The sequence below is a fragment of the Bos mutus genome, chromosome 7 (genome assembly GCF_027580195.1).
Source record: "Bos mutus isolate GX-2022 chromosome 7, NWIPB_WYAK_1.1, whole genome shotgun sequence".
Classification (NCBI taxonomy): Eukaryota; Metazoa; Chordata; class Mammalia; order Artiodactyla; family Bovidae; genus Bos; species Bos mutus.
The window spans coordinates 44,487,588-44,512,732 of NC_091623.1; the positions used below are offsets into that span (position 1 = coordinate 44,487,588).

At 50.8% G+C, this 25,145-nt stretch overlaps 1 protein-coding gene across 2 annotated transcripts; it reads left to right on the top strand.

Moving 5' to 3' along the window:
• Nucleotides 1-25,145, top strand: TPM4 (tropomyosin 4). 2 transcript variants are annotated; one of them, XM_005901469.3, is made up of 9 exons: nucleotides 1-158; nucleotides 6,613-6,738; nucleotides 11,264-11,397; nucleotides 15,103-15,220; nucleotides 15,782-15,852; nucleotides 16,831-16,906; nucleotides 19,122-19,184; nucleotides 19,271-19,340; nucleotides 23,702-25,145. In XM_005901469.3, the coding sequence occupies exons 1-9, from the start codon at nucleotides 45-47 to the stop codon at nucleotides 23,782-23,784; spliced, it is 855 nt and encodes a 284-aa protein (XP_005901531.1). In that variant the 5' UTR covers nucleotides 1-44; the 3' UTR covers nucleotides 23,785-25,145. The 2 variants fall into 2 exon arrangements, with proteins under 2 accessions (XP_005901531.1, XP_070229342.1); XM_070373241.1 differs by lacking the exons at nucleotides 1-158; nucleotides 6,613-6,738 and adding an exon at nucleotides 6,965-7,266.

Sequence of the window (25,145 nt, forward strand, 5' to 3'; positions counted from 1 at the left end):
CCGCCGCAGCCCCCTCTGCGCCCACTGCCCCCCACCACCCAGCCATGGAGGCCATCAAGAAGAAGATGCAGATGCTGAAGCTGGACAAGGAGAACGCCATCGACCGGGCCGAGCAGGCGGAGTCGGATAAGAAAGCTGCCGAGGAGAAGTGCAAGCAGGTGATGTAGCTCCGCTGGGCCGCGCCAGGCTGTCCAGCACCCTCTCTGAGCTGGTGAAGTTCTGGGGCGGAGGGTGGGAATCTCAGGAAACCTTAGGACTTGGGAGACCGGGGCTGAGAAAAGGGGTGATGCTCTGGCTGAGAGAGAGTAAGGGGACTATTGTCTTCCCTGGAGGGGTCCCTGGGCTGGGAGAGAGGGGGCCAACTGGACCCACTTCCAACAAGGCCAGTGGAAGCAAAGTGAGTGAGAGAGAGAGAGTGGGAAAGTGCATAAGAAAGGGAGGGGCATTTGTGTGGGCTGCTTGTGTGTGTGTGTGCAAAGACGAGAGTCTGAGGAGGTGTGTTGGGGTGAGGGGCTCACCATGCGGGGTGTGTTAGAAGGGGTGGTTTAGGGCTGCTGTGTGTATGTAGAAGGTATTTGTGTGTGTCTGAGCATCTGTGTGTCTACGTGTGTTGTGTGTGTTCTGGCTCTGTGGAGACCTGAAGGTGACTGAGAATATGTGTGCCGAGGAAGGCCTGAGTGTGTAGCTGTTGACAGTGGGTGTGAAAAAATGTGGATGTGTTTGTGAGTCTGAGTGTGTGTTGATGGTGGTATTGCCCTGGGTTTTAGGGGAAGAGACTAGCTGTGTGTTCTTGTACACATGTTGACCTGATATTGAAATTGTGTGTGTCAGGGTGAGTGTGTGTGTGTTGAGGTGACTGCATTTGGGCTGGCATGGGTGTGTGTGTGTGTGTCAGGGTATGTGTGCGCCTATTGCATGATTGTTTCTGTTGGGGTATCTGTGTCTGAGTGTGGGTGACAAATCGGGAAGTGTGGCCAAGAGTATGGGGTGTGTGGTGGGGCAGCTGTGACTGGCTGCAATGGCAGCTGATGAGCGTTTGGGGGCTAGGGTGGGTAGAGATTTGAGGGTGAACTTGAGAATCTCAATGTGTCTCTGAGGGTGCCCTTGCTGCGAGCCTGGCAGGGGAAGGTGGGGGTGCCTCTGGCAGGCAGAGGCCCTGGATTCAGAGCTTTGGGGATAAGATTCCCAGGGGGCCTGGACAACAGGGATCCATCAGAGAGCCAATGGAAGGGGGCTGGGCTGGATAGTCCCAAGACCTTGGCGTGGGGCAGAGAACACGAGTCAGTTGTCTGGGTCTGGGTGGTCAGAGCAGCCAATAAGAGGAGGGAAGGGGGTCTTGATCCCTCCCACAGTAGCCTGCCTGACCTGGGGTCAACTGCCAAGCCCTGGGGAGCTTCAGGGTCTCCGATAAGCCCCAGGAGACGCCCAGGATGGTGACACCAAGTGCCCAGCCCTGCCCATCCTGGGCGCCAGGCCAGCTCAACAGGTGAAAGTGCAGGCTCTGAGCTCAGATTGGCCAGGTTCACAGTTCAGGCATTGGGCATGCTTGCTGCATGCTAAGTCACCTCAGTCATGTCTGACTCTTTGTGACCCTGTGGACTGTAGCCCGACAGGCTGCTCTGTCCATGGGATTCTCCAGGCAAGAACACTGGAGTGGGTTGCCATGCCGTCCTCCACGGGGTCTTCCCAACCCAGGGCTTGAACCCAGGTCTCCTGCATCGCAGGCAGATTCTTTACCGCTGGGCCACCAGGGAAGCCAGCTTCACCTCTCTGTGCCTCTGTGGCTACATGTGTGAAATGAGGAAATGACAGTGTTGCTTCCCTTACCACCGTGGGAGGACTAGAGGTGACTAGGCAGGTGGAGCCCTTGGCATGGTACCCGGCACAGTGTAAGCGCTCCATTAACTCAGGATTCTTTCCTACCCCACCCTACTTCCCCTTTGGGCCTCCCCATCCCCCAGTGTCCCGGACCTACCCTAAGTGCGCTGTAACATATCCGCACAGGACAGCCCCACCCCCAGTGCTCCCTGCCACAAACCCTCCTCCCTCCCTGGCAAACACAAACGCCCATCCTGTGCTGGCCCTGAGCTGCGGCCTCCATACATCATTTAGCACTTACCATGAGGGCTTTGAGGCAGGGCATGGCAACCCATTCCAGTATTCTTGCTTGGAGAATCCCCATGGACAGAGGAGCCTGGTAGGCTACATTCCAAGGGGTTGCAAAGAGTTGGACACTGCTGAGCGACTAAGCATTCAGCATGAGGGCTTTAGCCAGGGATTCAGATAAAAGCAATTTAATGGCTCTAATTCGCACTAAGGTGTGAGTGACTGATATAGCATATTCTACCAAAGCAGTTGTTCAGTTGCTCGGTCTTGTATGACTCTTTTGTGACTCCATGGACTATAGCCCGCCAGGCTCCTCTGTCCATGGGATTTCCCAGGCAAGAATACTAGAGTGGGTTGTCATTTCCTTCTCCAGGGGATCTTCCCAACCCAGGGATCAAACCTGAATCGCAGGAGAATTTTTTTACCACTTAACTATGAGGGAAGCCCCAGGGCAGACACAAGTCCCAAAAGAGAAGGCTCCTCAAAGCATCCCACCAGCTGCATGGCCAAGGAGGCAGGGATAGGGTCTCTGATCTCCAACTGGATTTTCATTCTGTTCTTTTTTTTTTTTTTTTTTTTTGCCCAAAGCTGCCTACTAGGGTGGTGCATGCATGCGTGCTCAGTCATGTCCAACTCTTTGCTACCCCATGGACTTGTGCTCACCTCCAGGCCAGATCATCTAACTCTGTAACTAGGGCACATTGCTGCTGCTCTCTCACTGAGCTCCTTCAGTGTTCTCATCTGAGAAATGGGGGCAAATGATGCCTTCTGATAGAGGGTATGTAAGATTCCAGAGGTGCAAAGCAGAAGCCTGAGCCCTATAGAGCAGATAGCCCATTCTGCCTGGGAACAAAGGCAGGAGATCATGAAAGGCTAAGCTTATTCTGAGTGCCTTATGCTTCAGGAGGCCAGAGAGCATGGGTCTTGGGTCAGCCTGACATTCAGGGATCCTGTAGCAAAGCCCCCATTCCAAGCCCTCTCTGCACAGTATGGGAATGGGCTGGGCCTCCCTGGCCTGCTTCCTGCCCACGCCCCTCGCAGGGCAGTGACATCCGCCCCAAACTGGCCTTTGACCTCACATCCTGCCTCAGCCCAGCCCAAAGGCCCCGTTTGCAGGGACTAAGGTCTGCCGTCCACGACCTTCCTGGCCATTTTACAGGCAGAGAAACTGAGGCTCCAAGAAGGAAGTGACTTGAGGGAGACCTTGGAGAGCCAGTGTGAGCCTCAGCCTCCCCAGCAAGACAGCACACATCCTAGGTGCTTTGTGTGTGTGCAAGTCAGAGGGACAGGAACCCGACCCGTGTCAGCTCTACTTATTTTTTCAGGCCTGGCTCCATTCTGCAAACTTCCCCTGGGATTCCATGGTGAACATCGAGCCCAGTTCTGTGCTGGGCGATACTGGAGCCCAGAGTGACGTAAGCCTGTTTCACTAAGCGCTCCAGCCCCAGGGGGTGTGCTGTGCTTTGTCACTCAGTAGAATCCGACTCTTTGCAACCGTTTGAACTGTAGCCGCCAGGTTTCTCTGCTGCTGCTGCTAAGTCACTTCAGTCATGTCCGACTCTGTGCGACCCATAGACGGCAGCCCACCAGGCTCCGCGGTCCCTGGGATTCTCCAGGCAAGAACACTGGAGTGGATTGCCATTTCCTTCTCCAGGTTTCTCTATCCAGGGGATTCTCCAGGCAAGAATACTGGAGAATTTCCTCCTCCAGGGGATTTTCCCAACCCAGGGATTGAACCCACATCTCCTGGGTCTCCTGGACTGTGGGTGGATTCTTTACCAGCTAAGCCATCGGGGAAATCCCTAAGGGAGACAGAGCCAAACACAGAAGCATACCCTTGCCCCAGGGGTCAGGGTGGGGCCAGAGGGTGGGACAGGGACTAGGGGCCTATCTACAACAGTGCAGACCACCCAGGGGAGGGACCTGGGTGGGGAGGTCAATAGGAGGAGGGCTTGCTGGGCCGTGCACACAGCCTAGCCTAGCGGTCAAGCAAACCAGCTTTGAAGTCAGTCTGACAAGGGTTCAAATGCCCTCTCTAAAGGGCCTCAGGCAGGTCCCATTTTCATTTAGGGACTGTTTACCCTTTTGAGCTTCCCTGGTGGCTCAGATGGTAAAGTGTCTGCCTGCAATGCGGGAGACCTGGGTTCGATCCCTGGGTTGGGAAGATCTCCTGGAGAAGGAAATAGCAACCCACTCCAGTACTCCTGCCTGGAGAATCCCACAGACGCAGGAGCCTGGTGGGCCACAGTCCATGGGGTCGCAAAGAGTCGGACACGACTGAGCGTCTTCACTTTCACTTTCACTTTCCCTTTTGTGACACTGGCACATTCTAACTGCTTCATAGCCCCCTGCCCACCTTATCACAGTCTCCACCCTTTATTGTCCAGAAAAAGTCATCAAAAACAATCTTGACACCCGCCAAACGAGCCGACACTGCAGAATTTGCCCTCAGTCTTTCATGTTAAAAGAGCACTGTGCCTGGCACACAGCACCAGGAAATGCTGCTATAGAAAAAATATTTTTTGGCCACCACAGGCAGGACCTTAGTTCCCTGACAGGGATCGAACCCATGTCCTGTAGTGGAAGCACAGAGTCTGAACCGCTGGACTGTCAGGGGAAGTCCTGCTGCTAAGTCACTTCAGTCGTGTCCGACTCTGTGCGACCCCGTAGATGGCAGCCCACCAGGCTCTGCCGTCCCTGGGATTCTCCAGGCAAGAACACTGGAGTGGGTTGCCATTTCCTTCTCCAATGCATCCTAGCACTTAGGGAATGCTGTACTGTACAGGGCTGGAAGGAAGTCAGGTGGATGTTGGGTCAGGCTGACCTGTTTCTTTAAGGAAACTGGCTCATTTTCTCCGTGAAAGCGGAAGTTCAAAAGCAGCTGCCAGGGTGCTGGGAGACCACCAGGTCAAGGCTTCCATTTTGCAGATGACGACAGAGGCCAGAAAGGGGGACAGGGTCAGACAACGGGGATTTGGAGCCTTCCGGGCTCCTTGCCTAGATGTCAAGGTCAGGGCCGGTGGACCCTGTTGTAGGTGGAAGCTGCAGCCACCCTCCTCCTCGGATCCCTCACCCCTTTTCCATTCCTCAGCTCATCAGTAAGACACTCAGAAGTCCTGGGAATGGGAGGCTGGAATAGCAGCCCTTTTAAGAATCTGCATGTGTGCACACACGCATACATGAAACACATACACAACACACACAGCTCCTGGCACATTTTGCACGTTGTCTCAGGACTGAACAGGAGCAAGCCACTGGGGGCTGCAGAAAAGTAGGTCGGTTAGGAGGGCTTGTTCAGATGTGGGTTCAAATCCAGTGCTGTATGACCCACCGATAGTCACTCCACCTCTCTGGGCTTCCTGCCATCAGGAGGAAGCAGGAGGAGGATGCAGGGCCCATGAGGGCTGTGTGCTCACCTTGGCAGCATGAATAGGACCAGGGGTCAAACCACCTGAGACATAAAGTCAGATCAAAACTAGAGTGGGACCGAGCACCCCAGCCCAAAGTTAGGGGCAGTAGGGGGAGGCGCAGAGGGAAGGAGGGTGACAGAGAAGCTTTCTGAGTTGGCCCTTGACTGGTGTGGTGGGGGGTGATGGAAAGGTTAAGGGGTCTTCATATTCCATCGGACTTCTCAAACTGGGGGTGCCAGGAGGGGGCAAGACTCTCTGGATAAATGAAAAGGACTGAAAATTTGGGGAGTGTTGGGGACATTTTTATTAAACACAAGCCAGACTGGAAGAACTGAAAAGCCCTTACCTGAATCTTCCAAGAAAGTGATCTCTAAGGAGTAGCTCCCTTCCAGTAAGCTTCACAAAGTCCCAGGAGTCGGGGGACGGAGGCAGGGGTTGAGCCTTTCAAACCTTCAGGGTATTTTGTGAGAACCACTCTCTTGGGCAATAGGGAACCATGGCAGGTTCCAGGGTGGCTCCTTGGATCAGGAAGATCCCCTAGACAAGGGAATGGCAACCCATTCCAGTATTCTTGCCTGGAGAATTCCATGGACAGAGGAGCCTGGTAGGCTATACATTTCATGGGGTCACAAAGAGTGAGACACGACTGAGTGGCTAACACTTTCATTTTTTCACTCTTTTGGGCAATAGGGAGCCATGGCAGGTTCTCACCAGAGGTAGGGTCTGGCTGCCAATGTTGGGAAGGTTGAGGGTAGGGGGATGGTCCAGGCCAGAGTATGAGACTCCACCCGGGAGGCTGCAAAATTGAACCCGAGTTTCTAGAAAACGTGGCAGGACTTGTTTCTCAAAAGCTGTGATAGACTCTGCAAGAGTACTGGGGGACCCCCAAAAAAGATAAACACAGCTGGTCCCAGGACAAGGGAAGGATGTGAAAGCCATGTTAACAGGTATGAGTGTTGCATTTAGTGAGTGGGGCAGAACAGTTTTCTCCCTGTTTCACAGATCAGGAAACTTGGATTCTTGGGAGTGTGGAGGGCGCGTCTGCACCGCCAGGACGGGGCCCCCCAGGCTGATGCGTCCCCCGATCTGTCCCCAGGTGGAGGAGGAACTAACCCACCTCCAGAAGAAGCTTAAGGAGACGGAGGATGAGCTGGACAAATATTCCGAGAACCTGAAAGGCGCGCAGGAAAAGCTGGAGCTGACAGAGAAGAAAGCCTCCGACGTACGTGCCCAGTAACTGGGGCGCCCGCGGCCGGGCCGGGCCTGGCCGGGCAGGAGCCCGGGGGCCGGGCGGGCGGGAAGCGCTCGAGGAAGAGGAGGAGGAAGAGTAGAAGGCGGTGCCTCCCGGCGCTTTCTCCAAATAAGTCCAGAAAAGGGGCACTTTCCAGCAGCTGCGGCCAGCGGTGCCGACGTCAGGCCCTCCCCCAGCGGTGCTGACGTCGGCTGCCCGGCCGGGTGACCTCACCGCCCCGACGGCGGCCGGGCCGGGGGCGGGGAGAGGCGGGGGCGGCCCCGGTGCAGGCAAAGGCTCGGGGGCCGGGGCGCGGCTGCTGCAGCTCTTGCCGGAGCCGAGCCGAACCGAGCGCCCGCCGCTGCCCGCTGCGTGCGCCTCCGCGCCATGGCTGGCCTCAACTCCCTGGAGGCGGTGAAACGCAAGATCCAGGCCCTGCAGCAGCAAGCAGATGAGGCGGAGGACCGCGCGCAGGGCCTGCAGCGCGAGCTGGACGGCGAGCGCGAGCGGCGCGAGAAAGTGAGAGCCCGCGCCCTGGCCCCGCGCGCCCGGGCTCCCGCACCCCCGGCCCCGCCGTCACCCTCCTTTCTTCCCTTTTCCCGGTGCCACCCGCTTCTCGCGCTCCCCGCCCGCCATCCGCTGTCGCCCTCTCCTGATCCCACTTTCAAACCCTCGGGCCCCAGAGCTCCGGATCGCGGAACGGCTGCAGAGACCCCATCCTCCACCGCCATTCTCCTTCCCTGGCCTGGGACGGAGGGAGGGGGCGCCGCATCCGGGTCGGGCGGGGCTGGTGGAGCGGGAAATGGGAGAGATGGGGGGTGGGGGGGGTGGTAAGGCGCGGGTGCGCGATCCAGGAGTGGGGAGTGGAGGTAGGGGCACCCTGCTGCCTTCCGACTCGCCGCCGCCGGCGCCCGGGTCCGGGCGGGAGAGGGCGGGGAGCTGCGGCTCCACCTAGGAGCGGGAAGTGAGAGTGAAAACGTTGAGCTTCTATTGTCTGGGGTTGGACCGGCCGATACTGGAAGAGGGGGTGGGGGTGCGGGCGCCGCACTTTCTCGCCACCTCCAGGGCTTCCCGGTTCCTGCCGAACTTTCTCAGCTGTTCCCAGGGGCGCGGCGGCGACGTGTCTGCTCCAGGCGGGGGGCGGAAGTTCAGTTCCAGAGCCGCCGGCCTTTCCCTCCCCAGCTGGTCCCCTGCGGGAACGAGGGCAGCGGGACCCTGCCTGGCTCGCGAAGCCCCTTGGAATGTTAGCTCGGGCCCCTAGACCCACGGTCGTTTTGTGTGCGGCCGCTGCAAAATGCGAAGCCTGGGGCTGAATGGGGGCGGGGGGGGTCACCGCCCTCTCTCTGTCCCTTGATGACCCCTTGGGACGGGACGGGTGGTGGCCACCTCTGGGACTGGAAAGAGATCTGTATTCCAATCCCATCCCATCCCACTTAGTACTTGACTCCTAGGAGGAGCGTGTCTCCAAAGTCGAGGTGACAATAATGCCCTCCCCCCGGTAGGATTGCTGGAAGGGACTGTGGAGGAAAACCTCTCTGCCTGGCACCTACTAGATGCTCTATTCCTGCGCTTTTCTCCCCGCATTCTCCCCGTAGAGGGGCTTACAGCCTAGTGGGGGCAAGGGGAGTCAGACAGATAAGGCTGATTACCATGGCGGGTCGCGGGGGTTTGTGTTCTGTTAACTGGGAGCATGACAGGAAGAACCAGCCAGTGGGATAGGCTTCACTATGGAGCGTGAACAATCTTAGAATAAGTAAGAATTTGCTGGGACAAGAGACTGCAAAGACTCAGAAAGAAAGTTAGGGTAAGAGTGTGGAGGCCCAGGGTATCAGAAAGCTGGAGTGTTGAGACTCAGGGTGGGGACCCCAGAAGTGGAAAAGATGCCCAGGCAGAGGGCACTGCTGTGGGGATGGACAGATCTGGGTAAGAACCGCCCCCCACTCCCCCAAAGACTTGTTTCCGTGCTGGCTGGAGTCAAAGCCTTTAATCCTGCAAGGGCCGCCTTGGCGTGAAGAGCCCTCAGAAACCTGGTGTAAGCCTCCCAACAGTAGCTGGTTTGGCCTCTTTCACACACGTAACCGGCATAACCCTCCCTCTGATCTCATCCCAAGCCATCTCGCTGGAGGACAATTACTCCTGCTTAAAAATGGCCCTTAGCTTGGAGCCAAGACTTAGGAGTGGGACCATCCAGTTGGGAGGAAAGATGTTTTTGGAAAAGTTTCGAACTTCTTAAAAAGTTCACTTTTCAAAGCGTGCTTCTCTTGGTCAGGAAAAGGGGAGAAAGCCTTAAGAAGGTTCCTGGGCAGAAGGAATGAAGCCCAGTGGGGAGGGGAGGCCTTTTTCAGTCTCTTGTAGAGAAAGCCAAGAGCCGGCGTGTGGCAGACTTCTGGGTCTGCCTCCCGACAGCTGGTTTAGATTTTTGTGTGATTAACCGACATCTTCCTGTTGCTTTGCCACATGTATCTAGCAAGCCTCTTTTACCTTATAAGGAAAATCCTTTGTAGCGTGTAGAAGCTTTGATTGCAGGAAGGGGTGGAGCCCAAAATGACTAGCAGTGACTAGCAGTTTTTCAAGAATACATATATATGTATATCTGTACATAGAAGAATGTATCTCAGAACTATTTCCGTTCCAGATAGTTGAAAATGTGCCAAAAGCATGGTTGTCAGGATTCAGAATCCTCCATAAAAGGAGGGGCTCTTTTAAAAAAAAAACAAAACCTACTCATGAATCAGGCACCACCGCATGATCTGAAAAATCAGTGCCTTGACTACTGATGGGTGTGAGGTTTCTTTTTGGGGTGACAAAACTTTTGGAATTAGATGGTGGTGTTGGTTACACAATTTTGTGAGTGTACTAAAAAAACTTGAGGGGAGGAGTCCATTCCTGCCCCAGTTGCTGAAGGAGTGAAGATTCGTCTAATTTTAAGAAGAATAAAAAGCACCCACTCTTTGGAAGGAGTGGGTGACATTTCTTAAAATAGCTCGTCAGTGGTGTAAACGGATTCTCCAAACTGGTGTTCCGGAGGAAGCTGTGATCAGAAACACCTGGGGGAATTTCCTCTCCTTCCGCAATTAGGATAGTGGAGCTGAGAAAAGTTTCCTGAGTCTGTGTTTTTTCAGCAACTCTGGCCTCATTCTGTTACTCCACTAATTTTTTACAGCCCTCCCCCGTTCAGAGATTCTTTGTCTTATTCTGAAGAAGCCAGGGTGACTTTATACTTCTCCTGTCGGTTGGGCCCCGTTTTAACCAGTTCTCAATATTCCTAAGTGTGAGGCCTCAAAGCCCCCACAGGACTCAAGAGTGTAGATTTGGCAAGGGAAGAACCCTGGTCTAGGGCTCAAGAAGCTGTTCCCTGCCAGCTCTGAGACACTGAAAAAGACTGTTTCACTTCTCCTGCATCTCTCAGTTTTCCCAGCTGCAAAATGGGTGAGATCCACGAGGATTAAATGGGGGAGAAATCATGGCAGCAAGAGCTGCCCTTTGTGGGACTTCCCACATGCCAGCTGCAATGCCACACCCTTGCATTACAGTCCCCAGAAAGGTATGAAGGAAACAGGCCCTGGGATAGGCTCAAAGCAAGCAGGGAGGCTGCCTGCTCCGTGCCACATGGCTGAACGCTTGCGGAGCAAGGATTCTGACGAGTACGTTTTGATCCTTGAATTGTTGCTCTTATGCATGCCAACGTATTTATTACATTCCTTGTAGGTGAAAAGCCAGTAAAACCGTTCCGCCACCTCTCAGTGCCTGTAACCACATTTTCTTTGCTTTCTTGTATCATTTTGTCCCAACATCTCTCAGGCAGCCTTGATTAAGGATGGAGTTCCAGTCAGGCTGCCCCCACTCAGCACCCCCACTCCCCACTGCCCCAACTGTACGGTCAGCATATAACTGAGGCGTCCAGAGTCCTGCATTTGTCTTACCATTCAGGTGGCTAGGAGCAGACCTTATATGACAGAGTGAGCCGGTTGCTTGGTGGCCTTGCTCTCTAGAAGTCCCATGGAGAGGCCAGCACCATCCTCTTGGAAGATAACAGCTTACTTCTCTCTCTGTCCTGTATTGACTTGAGTGTTGTGCTCACTTGTGTTGAACTCTTTGCAACCCCATGGACTGTAGCTTGCCAGGCTCCTCTGTCCATGGGGATTCTCCAGGCAAGAATACTGGAGCGGGTGGCCATTTCCTCCTCCAGGGGATCTTCCTGACCCAGGATTGAACCCACGTCTCTTGCATCTCCTGCACTGGCAGATGGATTCTTTACCACTGGTGCCACACCAGGGAAGCCCGTAATGACTTGACAGCCTGTCCTGTTGTGGGGAGTGTTCACTGACATTTGGCGGAAAAGATCATATGGAAAATTCACATTGTCCAGAAGAGACAGTCTGAATTCCTTACCACCTGGATTCCTGGGTGGGCTTTGGTGGGGGAAGTGTGTTAGCTGGAGAAAAGGGCACTGTGTGAGTGGAAGGCTGGCTGACCTTTTTCCTTCTTAACCTGGTTCCACCTCTGACCTCCCTAGGCCGAAGGTGATGTGGCAGCTCTCAATCGACGCATCCAGCTCGTTGAGGAGGAGTTGGACAGGGCTCAGGAACGACTGGCCACAGCCCTGCAGAAGCTGGAGGAGGCAGAAAAGGCTGCAGATGAGAGTGAGAGGTAAGGACGCTTTGAACCTGGTGGCATGAGCGTTTACTTCTGGGAAATTGAGGTCCTGCCATACTGCCAACCTCCCGGAGCTGGGGTGAGAGTCAGTGAGATCCCAAGGACACACGTGTGTACACATACATATAAATGGGCAACAATACCTTGTAAACCATCATGCTGTGTGTGGAGGCATTTGACGTGGCAGTTATGAAGGAAAACTACCACCAGACAGAGGAAGGCAAAAAACGGGCAGATATAAGGCTGTAGCTGCGACTGTCGTCAGCAGTCTGTCCGCAGAGCGCTGTGTCTCCTGTTGTCTCTGAAAGTCACTGTGCATGTGGTTGTCAGCATTCTCAAGACATCGGTTTCCAGGGTGATATGAGAAGACGGGGGATGAAAACTGGAAATGGGCTGTCTGCATGAATAACTATTAGCAGTGCTTCAGGCCTTGAGTCACTGGACAACTGTGTGTCAGGGACATGCACAAAACCACTCCAATTAATGTATTTGCAACTGATAGCACTTCTTACCTCCAGGGCATCCTCCTGCTGCCTCCAGCAGGGTGCTGTGTCCTCTCAAGCAGCACGCCTTGGAGCAGGCTCTGGAGGACTATGGGCAGATTGTGTAATTCACAGAAGCGGCCGTCTCTGTGCGATGGTCAGTGGGTTCCTTGTGTGGTGGTGGTGTGGGCTGGACCGGTGGTCCTCACGTATCTGCCACAGCATCACACCAGAAATCTCACTGGACTCATCCACCATGGTTTTCAAGTTTCCCAGGTGGCGCTAGAACCCCCCTCCCAGTGCAACCGATGCAAATTCGATCCCTGGGTCGGGAAGATCCCCTGGAAGAGAGCAGTGGCAACCCACTCCAGGATTCTTGCCTGGAGAATCTCATGGACAGAGGAGCCTGGCGGGCTACAGTCCACGGGGTCGCAAAGAGTCGGCCCCAACTGAAGCAACTTGGCACTCGCGCACCATAGTTCTCTGGTATAAACTTCTCCCATGGATCCATTCCTGATGGTTCTGTCGCACCCTTACAGAACCTAAAGAGGGGCTAAACCAACTGGAGAATCTTGGAGACTGACTTTCTGAGTTGCCTAAGCGGGAAGTTTCTTTGCCGTACAGTGGAATGGCCCTTAGGGAGGGCGCAGGGCGCAGCGCGGCTCTGCTTCAGCCACTTCATAGAGTGAGAGGGCGGGAGCTCAGGGCAGCCGCCTGGGAGTATGAAGGATCCAGTCACAAGGTGTTCGCAGCTGTGCCCGGGGCCTCAGCTAAGGTGCTCCCCTTGTTCACCGTCAGACCGGCCTGGCCAGGTGTCTCACTCACTTCTCGCACCTCCCCAAGTCAGAAGGCCCCTCGCTTGTCGGTGTCATGTTACCAGTAGCCTTTGATGGCACCCTTGTTAGAGACTACTGTTTAGGTGGAAAGAATTCTATACTTGGGAGCTGAAGAATCTAGATTTAAGTCCTTCCACTGCCATTTACTATGGGGCCTTGCTGCTGCTGCTGCTGCTAAGTCGCTTCAGTCGTGTCCGACTCTGTGCAACCCCATAGACGGCAGCCCACCAGGCTCCCCGTCCCTGGGATTCTCCAGGCAAGAACACTGGAGCGGGGTGCCATTGCCTTCTCCGATGGGGCCGTGAGCTAGTCCCTTTGATCGCTCCTTGACTGCAGAGGATTTTCCAAGCTTGCTGATCTCAGGGCCTGGTACAGACACGCATGCTCAGTTGTGTTTGACTCTTTGTGACCCCATGGACTGTGTAACCCGCCAGGCTCCTCTGTCCACAGAATTTTTCAGGCAAGAATACTGGAGTGGGTTGCCGTTTCCTATACTAGGGGATCTTCCCAACCCATGGATCGAACCCAAGTCTCTTGCGCCTCCTGCATTGGCAGGCAGATTCTTTACCACTGTGCCACCTGGAAAGCCCAGTACGGGCCTGGAGAGTGTTTAGACAGTTAGCTGAGAAGGGCAGTGACAGTCCGAATGGAAATGTTTATTAGAAGTATAATAATGGTCCTCTGCTGTGGGCAGGCCCAACACACACTGATACATTATACTCGTTGGCCTCTTCTTTGGAGATATCTGAGTTTACCGTGTCCACTCCACAGAGTGCAGGCCACGGTGAGCTCCATCTCATGGTCAGAAGTTGTAGGCCACTTCCAGCTGTTCCCAGGACAGCGTCCTTCCCCCAGTGGACATATCCACTTCACCTCAGGCCATCCTCACCCATCACTTTGTGGATATCTGCCTCTTACCTGGTCTTCCCGCTGAAGTCCCAGCCACCATTCTGCTTTCCATTCACACTTGTTTTTGAAACCTTCCTGTGGTTCCCTGTTCCCTCGGTGCAAAACCCTTAGCCTGTCATTCAAGCGGCCTGTGGTGCAACCACCCTGACTTCCCTGCCATATTCTTTGATTCCTCTGGGGCTTTCTCTTTTTTTGAACTTTTATTTTGTATTGGGGTATAGCCAATTAACAATGTTGTGATAGTTTCAGGTGGAGAGCCAAGGGACTCAGCCCTACATATACATGAATCCATTTTCCCCCAAACCCCGCTCCCTCCCAGGCTACCACATAACATTGGGCAGAGTTCCCTATGCTATACAAAAGGTCCTTGTTAGTTATCCATTTAAAATCTAGCGGTGTGTGTATGTCCATCCCAGACTCCCAAACTATCCCTCCCCGCAGCAACATAAGTTTGTCTTATAAGTCTGTGAGTCTCTTTCTGTTTTATAAGTTCATTTGTATCACTTCTTTTTAGATTCCACATATAAGGAGTGTCATACAATATTTCTCCTTTTCTGTCTGACTTGGGCTTCCCTTGTGACTCAGGTGGTAAAGAATCCACCTGCAATGTGGGAGACCTGGGTTTGATCCCTGGGTTGGGAAGATCCCCTGGAGAAGGGAAAGGCTACCCACTCCAGTATTCTGGCCTAGAGAATCCCATGGACTGTATAGTCCATGGGGTCACAAAGAGTCAGACACGACTGAGCAATTTTCATGTCTGTCTGACTTACTTCACTGAATATGCCAACCACTAGCTTCATCCATCTTGCTGCAAATGGCATTATTTCATTCTTTTTAAAGGGTGAGTAATATTCCATTGTATGTGTGTATCTCATGTTCTTTATCCATTCTCTGGGGCTTTCTTGTATAGTTCTCTCTCTCACTGAAGAATACCTTTCCTCTCCTTGTTCACTTGTGGACTCTTTTCTGGGAAGCCCCTTGTGATATACAAACACACCCTCCCTACCCCACTTCCCACCCCAGTGCAGCAGAATTCATCATTCCCACAGCCAGGCCAGCCCAGACTTTCGATCAGATCCTGGTAACTTGGCGTACAAGTCCCCCTTGTTACTACTTAGTGAGAGACTATAGGAGTGTGGACTCCGGACCCACATCACCAGGGTTTGAATCCCAGCTCTGCCTCTTACTGGCTGTGTAACCTTGAACAAGTTACTTAGCTCCTCTATGCCTCAGTTTCTTCCTCTGTAAAATGGGGGTACTGTACCTATTTCTAGGGATGGGGGTTGTGACATTTAAAAAATGGTGCCTGGCATCCTGCAAAGATGCACGTGAGTGTGAGCAGCTCTAGTCTCCTCTTTGGAGTGTGGTTCTTGGTAGGTGTCAGTGAAGTGTTTAGATGAGCAGATGCCTGGAGGTGTGCAGTGAGGTGGTGATGTGTGTTTGGAGGCAATGACAAGTTCTGCTCCTCGCAGAGGGATGAAGGTGATAGAAAACCGCGCCATGAAAGATGAGGAGAAGATGGAGATTCAGGAGATGCAGCTTAAAGAGGCCAAGCACATCGCCGAGGAGGCTGACCGCAAATACGAGGAGGTGAGTGGCAGGGAGTGGGGCTGGTGAATGGCAGTAGCAGGAAGTGGGGAGGAAATGGACCTGTGATAGGGAAAACCCTGGGGCCGCCTAAAGGAAGCTCTTGGTCAGCTCAGCTGTCCTTCTGCATCCACATCTGTTTTTTTCCGAAGACAGCCACTTGGCTAGGAAACCGTATCTCCACAATGCCAGAAGTCCTGGGAAATTCTGTGACACTCAGACAAGTGGGGACTTAGACTTAAAGGGGAAACGAAGTGATCAGATCCCTTTTTTTTGTCCTCCAGCTGGGCGTTAGGCTAAAATGGGGAATTGTGGTCCCTGGCTGTGGGTCTTCAGACCACGAAAGCTCAGTTGCTCCTTCTGCTGTCCGCACAGCCCCGTCTCTTCCTTCCCCTTCCTGGGGCCCACAGGAGAGAATTTAGGTTTGGAAATTAGACCTGGAGCAGCAGCAGAAAGCCCCAAGGTTGCTGGATGTGGCCTTGCTGTTTGCGCCAGGTGGGGGTGGGGTATCCTATTAGATGTGGGCCTTGGGGGTGTCTTAATTGGTCCTTCCTGTTTCTGCAGGTAGCTCGTAAGTTGGTCATCCTGGAGGGTGAGCTAGAGAGGGCAGAGGAGCGTGCCGAGGTGTCCGAACTGTGAGTGGCACAGCGGGGTTGGGTGGTGCCCAGCTCAGCTCTGGACGTGGTGGATGGGGGTTGGTAGGGGAGCTGGGAGGGAGTAAGTTATGTTGGGAATTGATACCGACCAGGGCCTCTGGTCAAGTGGATGGGTGTCTGGGACTCATCCATCAGTCCCTCCTCTTTGCTTCCCTAGCTGACAAAGAGTGACAGGCAACTGTTTGTTCTCACCGCCCTGGGAAGTACTGCCCACGCGTTGACTCTTACCACAGAGGTATTGGGAATACCTTTGTGTGTCGGGCAGTAGCGAGAAGCCCAGAAGTCCCGTTTTCCCAGAGAGGAATCCTTAGGAGGCTGTGCCTTCTTAAGGGAACACTGAGGGCAGACTGCCGTGTCTGTGTCTAAATGCCTTGTTGTTGATGTCATTGTTTGGCTAGGACACATTCTTGGTGGCGAGGAAAGGTGAGAAGCTTGACCAGAGTCCCCACAAGCTCCCCTCCCCCACCGCCACCACGAAACCCCAAAAGCCTCTCCCCTCAGACTCGGGTGAGGAATCAAGCTCCCCAGAGCATTCCCGCAGTGCTGAGAGAGATCTGGTTTCCAAAATCCGTTCCAGGCCTGTTTCCTGGCGTGTCCGGTGTAAACTCGGATTGCCTTCTCCCAGCCTCCTGCACTGCGTCTCATTCTTAAACACCTTCCGGACTCAGCCTCATCAATCGTGGATTTCACAAGTCCCTGTTGCCTCAGACTTGGCAGGAGCCCAAGTCCCAGGAGCTTTACAAACCTCCCAAATACTCCTTGGCCTGCCGCGCCTTTGCCTGGCACGATGGGGTTTTGACAAGTACTGTGTCTCAGAGAAAGCCATTAACATTTTTCCCCACATTCCTTCTGGGGGCCCCTGGCAGTGCGGATTCCTCCTTTTGAAAACTTCTTTTAGGAGACTGCGGTTTGTACAAAAAGATAAGACACCAAAAATCCTCTTTTGTCTTTGGGCAGAAAATGTGGTGACCTGGAAGAAGAACTCAAGAATGTCACTAACAACCTGAAGTCACTAGAGGCTGCATCTGAAAAGGTTGGTGGTTGGCTTGAGCTGGAGGGTGATTTGCTGGACTTTTTTCTTCCCCCTAGGAACGCAGGAGCATGCCAGCGTATCGGGGATCTGACCTGTATTTGCTAACAGTAGCTTTGGTACCCAGCAGCCAGGTTTTTTTCTCCTATAGAAAAGGGTGTCTGATGGCTAGATTTCCCTCTTTCATAGGGTCTTAATGCCAGCTTTTATCTCAACCTCCTACGAAGGTGGACTTATTTATCTATTTATTTATTTTGGCCATACAAGGCAGCATGTGGGATCTTAGTTTCCCGACCAGGGATCAAACTATACTCCCTGTAGTGGAAGTGAGGCGTCTAAACCTCTGGACCACCAGGGAAGTCCCCTGAAGATGCGTTTAGAATCTGAGATCGGGACCTGGTCAGGCTCATATTAGGGAATTCTGAGCCTCATCATATAAATACAGAGCCTCTCTCTCAACCAAATCCCCAGGTTCCTCCAGAAATACTTCTTAGAAGGTTGAGCAGCAATCACAGGTGGAATTGGGCTTTTTTGTTGTTGTTGCTGAAATAGTACCCAAAGCAGTCATTACAGGAGAAAGCATTAGTCATTACATTAGAGAGAACGTACAGACCCGTCCGTGACCTTCCTTCCCTCCCCTCCCAACCCCTGCTGTTGAGTTCCCCTTTCTCAGCTCTTCCTCACTCTCCATCCTCCTACTCCCCTCCAGTTGCATTGAACTTCAGTTTCACAGACATTCCATGTTGGTCACTTCCAGTGCTTTCTTTGAACCTTCTGTCCAGTCAGCCTGGAGTGGCTGCTCCCTTTTCTCTCTGCTTGGCAACCCCCTGTTCACCCCTCCCGGATTGCTCATCTAGGTTAGGTATTTCTCACCTGCATAGCCCCACCTACTTCTTTCCCTATCATGAGGGTTGATCACATTTATTATAATTAATTGCCTGCCTTCCTTGCTAGACTGTAGAGACCGGGACTCTGTTGGTCTCGTTTAGAGCTGTGTCATTAGTCCCAGCGTGGTGCCTGGTGGGTATTTCATGCTGGGATAGTTGGTGAATAAATGTGGGTATGCCAGAGACTGGCCACTGGGAGAGATGCTGCGGTGATCTTCTGCTCTTAAAGAGCTTGTAGTCTAGTTGAGTAGAAGGGTTGACAAAGTAACCAGGGTGTGGTAGGGCTTCCACAGAAGGACTCTGGAAAGCTGCGAAAGGTGTCACAAGGAGGTGACCCTAGAAAAGACCGTAGAGGCTTCCCTGGTGGCTCAGTGGTAAAGAATCCGCCTGCCAGTGCGGGAGACAAGTTTGACCCCTGATCTAGGAGGATCGCACGTGCAGCTACATTTATGCACCACAGCTACTGAGCCTGCGGGCTCTAGAGTCAGGAGCTGCAACTGCTGAAGCCTGAGCGCCCCAGAGCCTGTGGTCTGCAACAGGAGAAGTCACCGCAGTAAGAAGCCTGTGCAGTGTTCCTAGAGAGCAGCCCTCCTCACTTGCTACAACTAGAGAAAGCCCTCACAGCAAGGAACACCCGGCACAGCCAAAAATAAGTAAAATTATTAGAGGGGGAAAACAGAAACTATAGAGCAGGATGCCGGCCAGGAGCTCATATTCCAGAATCAGGTTCGAGCTGTGGTTTGGTCAGGTGGTAGCCATGTGACCCTTGACAAATTAGCTAGCTTCCGTGACTCTTTCCTAATCTGTACACTGGGATTGGTGCTAATGACACAGCTGGCAGATGATGAAGGTTGGCTAATACTCACCTGCGTTGAGCCTTGAAAGGCAAACATACCTTCTGACAGACAGTAGCAAGGAATGGGACATTCCATGCCTGGGGGCCCAGACATAGGCAAGGGCTGGGAGACCAGAGAGTACTCTGAAGAGGGTTAGGAAGTGGCGGGAAGCTGGTGGGAAGTGGGGTTGGAAACCCAGACTAGGCCAGCTGCTGTGGAGGGCCTTGAGAGGCATGTTTCCATTCACTCATCTGCCTCCGTCTTCATCACACGTGTATCTCGAGTTGTCAGCTCAGGTCCTGAGATCAGTCCCATCCCAGAGGGATCCCCTCCCATTTCATCTGCCTGGAAAGGTGCCTGTTTCTACTTTGCTTCTTAGGCAGGTTCATAGCTTCAAGCATGCACTTTTCTCCAAGCATCAGGGAATGTGCATTCTCTTGTGCTTTCCTCCTGCTCCCTCCGTTTTAAAAAGTAGTGTTTTGATCTCTACCGCAGTATTCTGAAAAGGAGGACAAATATGAAGAAGAAATTAAACTTCTGTCCGACAAACTGAAAGAGGTGAGTGTGATTCCCACCCAGCTGGCTCAGGATTCTCCTGGGGTTGGTCTTGAAGCAGTCCTGGTGACTCCTTTCTTCTGCCCTAGGCTGAGACCCGTGCCGAATTTGCAGAGAGAACAGTTGCAAAACTGGAAAAGACAATTGATGACCTGGAAGGTATGAAATCACCATCTAATTGTGTTTGCTCTGCCTCCCCCTTACACGACACATCCACAGTCAGGGGAAATCTGGAAAGGCTGGTTTGGGCTTCATCCACGTCAGGGGAGCAGAGTGATGTCACATCTGGAAGTCTGGAGCCCTGGGACGGGACAGTGCAAAATCAGATTCAAACTAGTGTTGCCATTTTTCCAGAACTAAAACATTTCTGTGTAATTAACTCCATATGTAAGTACAGAGATCCAAATATGGCTGATTTTTTAGCTCTTTCGAGTTTCCTTCAATTTGCTCATTTCTGAGACGCCTCACATTTTTTAAATGCCTTGCATGTTTTATGGAAAATCTCTCCCAGAGAGCGCAAAGCTTATCACAATATGAGAAAATGGAAATTTAGAGACCGTAGAGACCTGAATAAAGACTCCAGTCTGTGAGTCTGGTGCCCACGTATCCCAGAATTTCTTGAAGTGTTTCATCTTTAAAAAAAATTCTGCCCTGTGCTCTTCGCGGAGTCACCCGGAAATTCCAGAATCCTGGAATTTCAGTTCTCCCAAACTGCCTGTCCCACCCAGAAAGGGTACAGAACTTGTTCTTCAGACCATGTGTCCCAGTATTTGGTTTGAGAAGTGAGGTTTCCATATAAGGCAAAATGCCCCCATTCCAAAGTATGACCTTTGGACTGGATGACATCACTGCAAAGTCAAATAACCTGGGATGGGAGATTGGTGGGGAGAAGCTCTCACCGGTTCTAGTCACCACTCTTTCTAAAGTTTCATTATGGCTGGTCCCCTGCAGAGCTTCACTCCACTTAGAAATCACTCCGTAGGTCTTATGTTTTCTCGTTTGTTTCACGAGACGCAACCTTGTCCTAGTTCGCGCTTTGTTCTCTGTTGTTTTCTTCCTCTCAATGTGTGGCTCTCCATTCCAACCCTCGCCTTCTAGCCCCTGTACCTCTTCTGAACTCTCTCCTTGGGGACCTCTGCGCTCTAGGTGAGCTGTACACTCAGACGCTCACATACAAAGCTACCAGCGAGGAGCTGGCCCATGCTTTCACCGACACGACCTCTCTCTGAGGTGGCTGGGGTGCCACCCTCTGTCCTAGCAATACTGAAGTCTGCCTTCTCGCTGTGGTGCCTCCACTCCTGGGGGCTTCTAGAAGTTCCAGTTTCCTGCCTCCTGGTTTGATCTTTCAAGCCTGCTGCTGCTGCGTCTGTGACTGTGTGACTGAAATAAAGACAGACCATCCTCATCTTCATGCCCTCTCATTTTCATTTTCTCCACTTGCTGCCTTTGAGCCATAGCCTGAGGGATTGCAACCAAAAGTGAGTGGTTCACGTGAAGAGCTGGTTTCAAAAAAGAAAATTATGCTCATATGATTCTTTTCTGACAACATAAAAACAAGAGCCAACTTGGCCTGAGCTCTCAAATGCAGTAGCTATCTGTATCTGCATGCCACTAGCGGTTTTTCCCTACATAGAAATTGTTTTGAATGGAGACTCATCCAACCTCTTGAGCAGCTTAAGAGAGTCAGCAGAACATGCAAAAACCAGCGGGCTTATCTCTAAAAAAAAGCTACCTTGGGATGGAACTTCATCTGTGCATTCAAACAGCGGCAATAGCATTTTGGTCTCCTTTGTCCTTTTCTCTTGTTTTTTTCTGTGTTATACTTGAAGAATGGTGTCTGGGCTTCCCGATGTCTTCATTGTTCATGAAGCACCTCTTCAGCTCCCAGTTGTGGGAGTCAGCTCACCAGAGAAGCTCACCTCTATTCCTTACCCTTAGAAAACAACTCTGTAAGGAATTAAAGGGCATCCCATAGCAGGGCAAGGGAATGGAAGCTGCTAGAATGCTGAACAAAGGAATTGAGGTGATTCTTGAGTTCCAAAGCAACTTTCCTGAGCAACACGTATCTCCCCTCATAGTTAACTAGAACCAGGAACTTTGGTTTAGTGAGGGCTCATGAAGTTTGTGCAGAGAAGGCAATGGCACCCCACTCAAGTAACTCTTGCCTGGAAAATCCCATAGACGGAGGAGCCTGGTAGGCTGCAGACCATGGGGTCGCTAAGAGTCGGAAATAACTGAGCGACTTCACTTTCACTTTTCACTTTCATGCACTGGAGCAGGAAATGGCAACCCACTCCAGTGTTCTTGCCTGGAGAATCCCAGGGACAGGGGAGCCTAGTGGGCTGCCGTCTATGGGGTCGCACAGAGTCGGACACGACTGAAGCGACTTAGCAGCAGCAAGCAGCAGCATAAAGTTTGTGTGTGGGTGTTAAAAACCTCTAGCGACCAAAAGCTCATCAGTTTCCCCAAGAGAATCTACAAATTTCAAATAATCTATCCGGTCCTCCCCTGTACCCCACCACCACCACCGCCTCAAATTGTCCCAGAAGCACTAACATTTTGAAGTCCAAGCCATCTTCTAGATTGCCCCTTGAACCTGAAGGTGGCATGAAAACCTCTGAGTAGATCATTTATTTTTGGTCACCATAACTTATTCCTCATCCAGTAATTTTTTTATTCAGGTGGGAACCTTTGTCACAATTCTTTATGTCCATTCCTGCAAAATACAACTTTACTAAACTACCCACACCCTTCCACCCCCAACTTTGCTCTGTTCTTGCCTTCCCCCCTGAACTTCTGCATAAACCACTCCCCTCACATATTGCCATGAGTGTGACCCTGGAAAGATTAAATGGTATAGGGGTGGATGTTTTTTGTTTGCTCATTCCACGTATTTGTTCCTAGGATTTTTCCAGACATATGTAGCCTCCACCCTTTGAAATAACTGCAGCCCTGCCTATCCAGTCATTCTACCTAACTAATCACCTAGGTGGAACTTCAGAGATTAGGGTTATGGTCGATCTGCTACTACCTGTTGACAGTGTGGTGGGGTGGGTGGAGGGCGGGGTTTGCTGTCACACTTGTCAAGGGCAATTAACACTTTAAGGGACTCTTACTTTCTCTCAGACCTAATAACAAAGTAGAGGCCAGGGAATCCAAGTGGCAAGGTGAAGTGAGGTCGGGATTTGGAGTTGGGATACCTTGCTTTGCACCCCAGCTCTGCCATTTGAGCTGTCTAGCCCTTTTCTGCAAAAATAAAAGTGATAGCTGAGTTCTTGCGGATTAAATGAGATAACTGAGAAGAAATGGGTTTGCATGCAGTAGGCACTCAGATACTGTGTTAACCCAGGTCTCTATTCTCTGACAGAATCCTCCCAGACCGTAAGGCACTAGTTTTTTCTTAAAGGATCACATCGAATGAAAGTTCAGTAGGTGTAGTTGAAAGGTGGCCATCTTTTGCAGTCGTTTTCTTTCTGAATATTTCCAAGCTGATCATATCACATTTTATGAGGTATTTTGCTTTCCTCTGGTATTTTAATGAGTCTTGGCCTAGTCCCTTATCAGCCATTCCTCGTTGCAAACCAGTTTTCTCTCGTGCTCTGTCATGCATAGCTCTAGGTGGCATCTTAGAGTTTTGTTGATTTGTTTAGTTTGGGGGGGGGTTGTTTGCTTTTTCGTTTGTTTCATCAGCTCAACCATTTAATAATGTACCACAGAGTTGGACACAACTGAAGCGACTTAGCAGCAGCAGCAGTCTGGCTTAAATTTCAGTCATTTTGCATTTACCTGGAGTTTGACTGCTGTAGACACATAGATGGACATGTAGAAACAGTAACACAATTATTCCTGGAATTTAAACATCTATTCTCAGAAGCTCCAAAGGAAAGATGGGTTACAGGATTATATTTCCCTTCCATAAGTTCAAGGACTAACCAGCACTAGAGAAAATGTATTAACTCATCCGTATCTCAGACTAAAAGCTTATGTTTGTGTAGCATTTTATAAGTTCTGAAGCATTTCTCATTTGTTTCTCATAATAACCCTCTGCCACACAATGGTATTACCCTCATTTGACAGATGGGGAAACTGAGACCTAGAAAGTTTAAATGACTTAGGTTAAATGGCATTTACTTCATGGGGCTTAAATCCAGGTGTTCTGACTGTAGGATTGCCAGATTTAGCATATTAAAATACAGGGCACCCAGTTAAATTTTGATTTCAGATAGGCAATGAATAAATTTTGAGCATAAGTGTATTTCAAGCAACATTTGCAATACATTTCCATTAAAAATTTTATTTATATGAAATTCAAATTTAACCAAGTACCCTGTATTTCATTTTCCAACCCTATCTAACTCCCAGATTTGGTATTTAGTATCCAGAAGTTCATGGTGTTTTATGATTAAAATGCAAAGTACTTTCTCTGCTCTTTCACTCTGACAATATGGAGTTTAGAAACTTCCCCCCCTTTTAATAAAGATGCTTATTAATTTTTTTCCCTCATTCTTAATTTTCACCAGAAAAACTTGCCCAGGCCAAAGAAGAGAACGTGGGCTTACATCAGACACTGGATCAGACACTAAACGAACTAAACTGTATATAACCAAAACAGAAGAGTCTTGTTCCAACAGAAACTCCAGAGCGCCGTGTCTTTCTCTTCTCTTGTAAGAAGTTTCTTTTGTTATTGCCTCTTCGCTTTGCTGGAAATGTCAAGCAAATTATGAATACATGGCCAAATATTTTGTATCAGAGAAGCTTTGAGCACCAGTTAATCTGTTCCTTCCTGTTTTTCAAAATGACACCAGTTTTTTCAGGTCTATTTTTATCCTTAAATTGCATCTATTCCTAAGGTAGGCAGGGTATTTCATATTGAGCATACATACTCTCTTTTAAGACTGAGGGCATTTGGTTCCTGGGAGAATAGACAACCCCACACTTTGAAAACACAGATTCTGATGTCTAGTCATGGGTCAGTTTAAAATGTTGGAGAATGTCCACCGTTGGTCATGTGATAGGAGGCCAGGGATCATCACATTAAAATGGGTGGGGATTTTCCATCCAGACCCAAAAAGGCGGGGGTGGGGTTACTGTGGGAAGTCATAAACCACGGACAGGTTAATCTGATCATCCCGGCTCTTTTCCGCACTCCACCATGCAGAACAGAACAGACATCCTCTGAGCAGTCAGCATGAGAATGCTTAGAAAAGAGTCATAATAATTACCCAAATGTGTTTTGGGTAGATCCTTGATATGCTCTTCTATATGTTTCTTTCAATCTAAAGTTTTTTGAGGAGCTGATGTCTTATTCCAATAATGACCCATGCTTATCTGCTCTGATATGAGGCCATCCACTCAGGAGGAATGAATGTTGGAGAATTCAGTCCTATTCAGAGAAGCAGTCTTTTTCAAAACCATCAGTAATTGAGCAAGACTGTTTTTCTGTGAACAAATATTAGGCAGAATGGCCCTCTCAGACAGCAAAGTAAAAACTAAAAAATTGGCGTAACTTCATCTCTATACTCGGGAGAATGGCAAATTGGAGATTTACTTATCTAGAATTTTAATTCCTTCTTCAGGACCAAGTTAATGAAAGATCAAGAAACTCCTGATTAAACTGGATATGGAGTATTTTATACACAGGGCTGCACAAAATGTGTTATATTTTGTTATATTTCTGCTTTCTCCGTTAACATCTCAGAGCTGAAACATTCCACATTCCCCAGCAGTGTGGGGGCCAACTCAAGTTTACAATTCTGACTAAAAAAATCACCCTGCTTATAGCTTATCTGAATCCTCTGCCCCTCACTCCTATTTATTAAGCGCCACACTACCCAGGAGATACACTAGCAAATTGTGCAATTGAATAAAACCCACACTTTCCATTTAGATTCTTGCAACTGTATCATATGTAATAGTATCACTTTTTCTACATTTTGGTCAAATAAATTTTTACATAAACTCCAA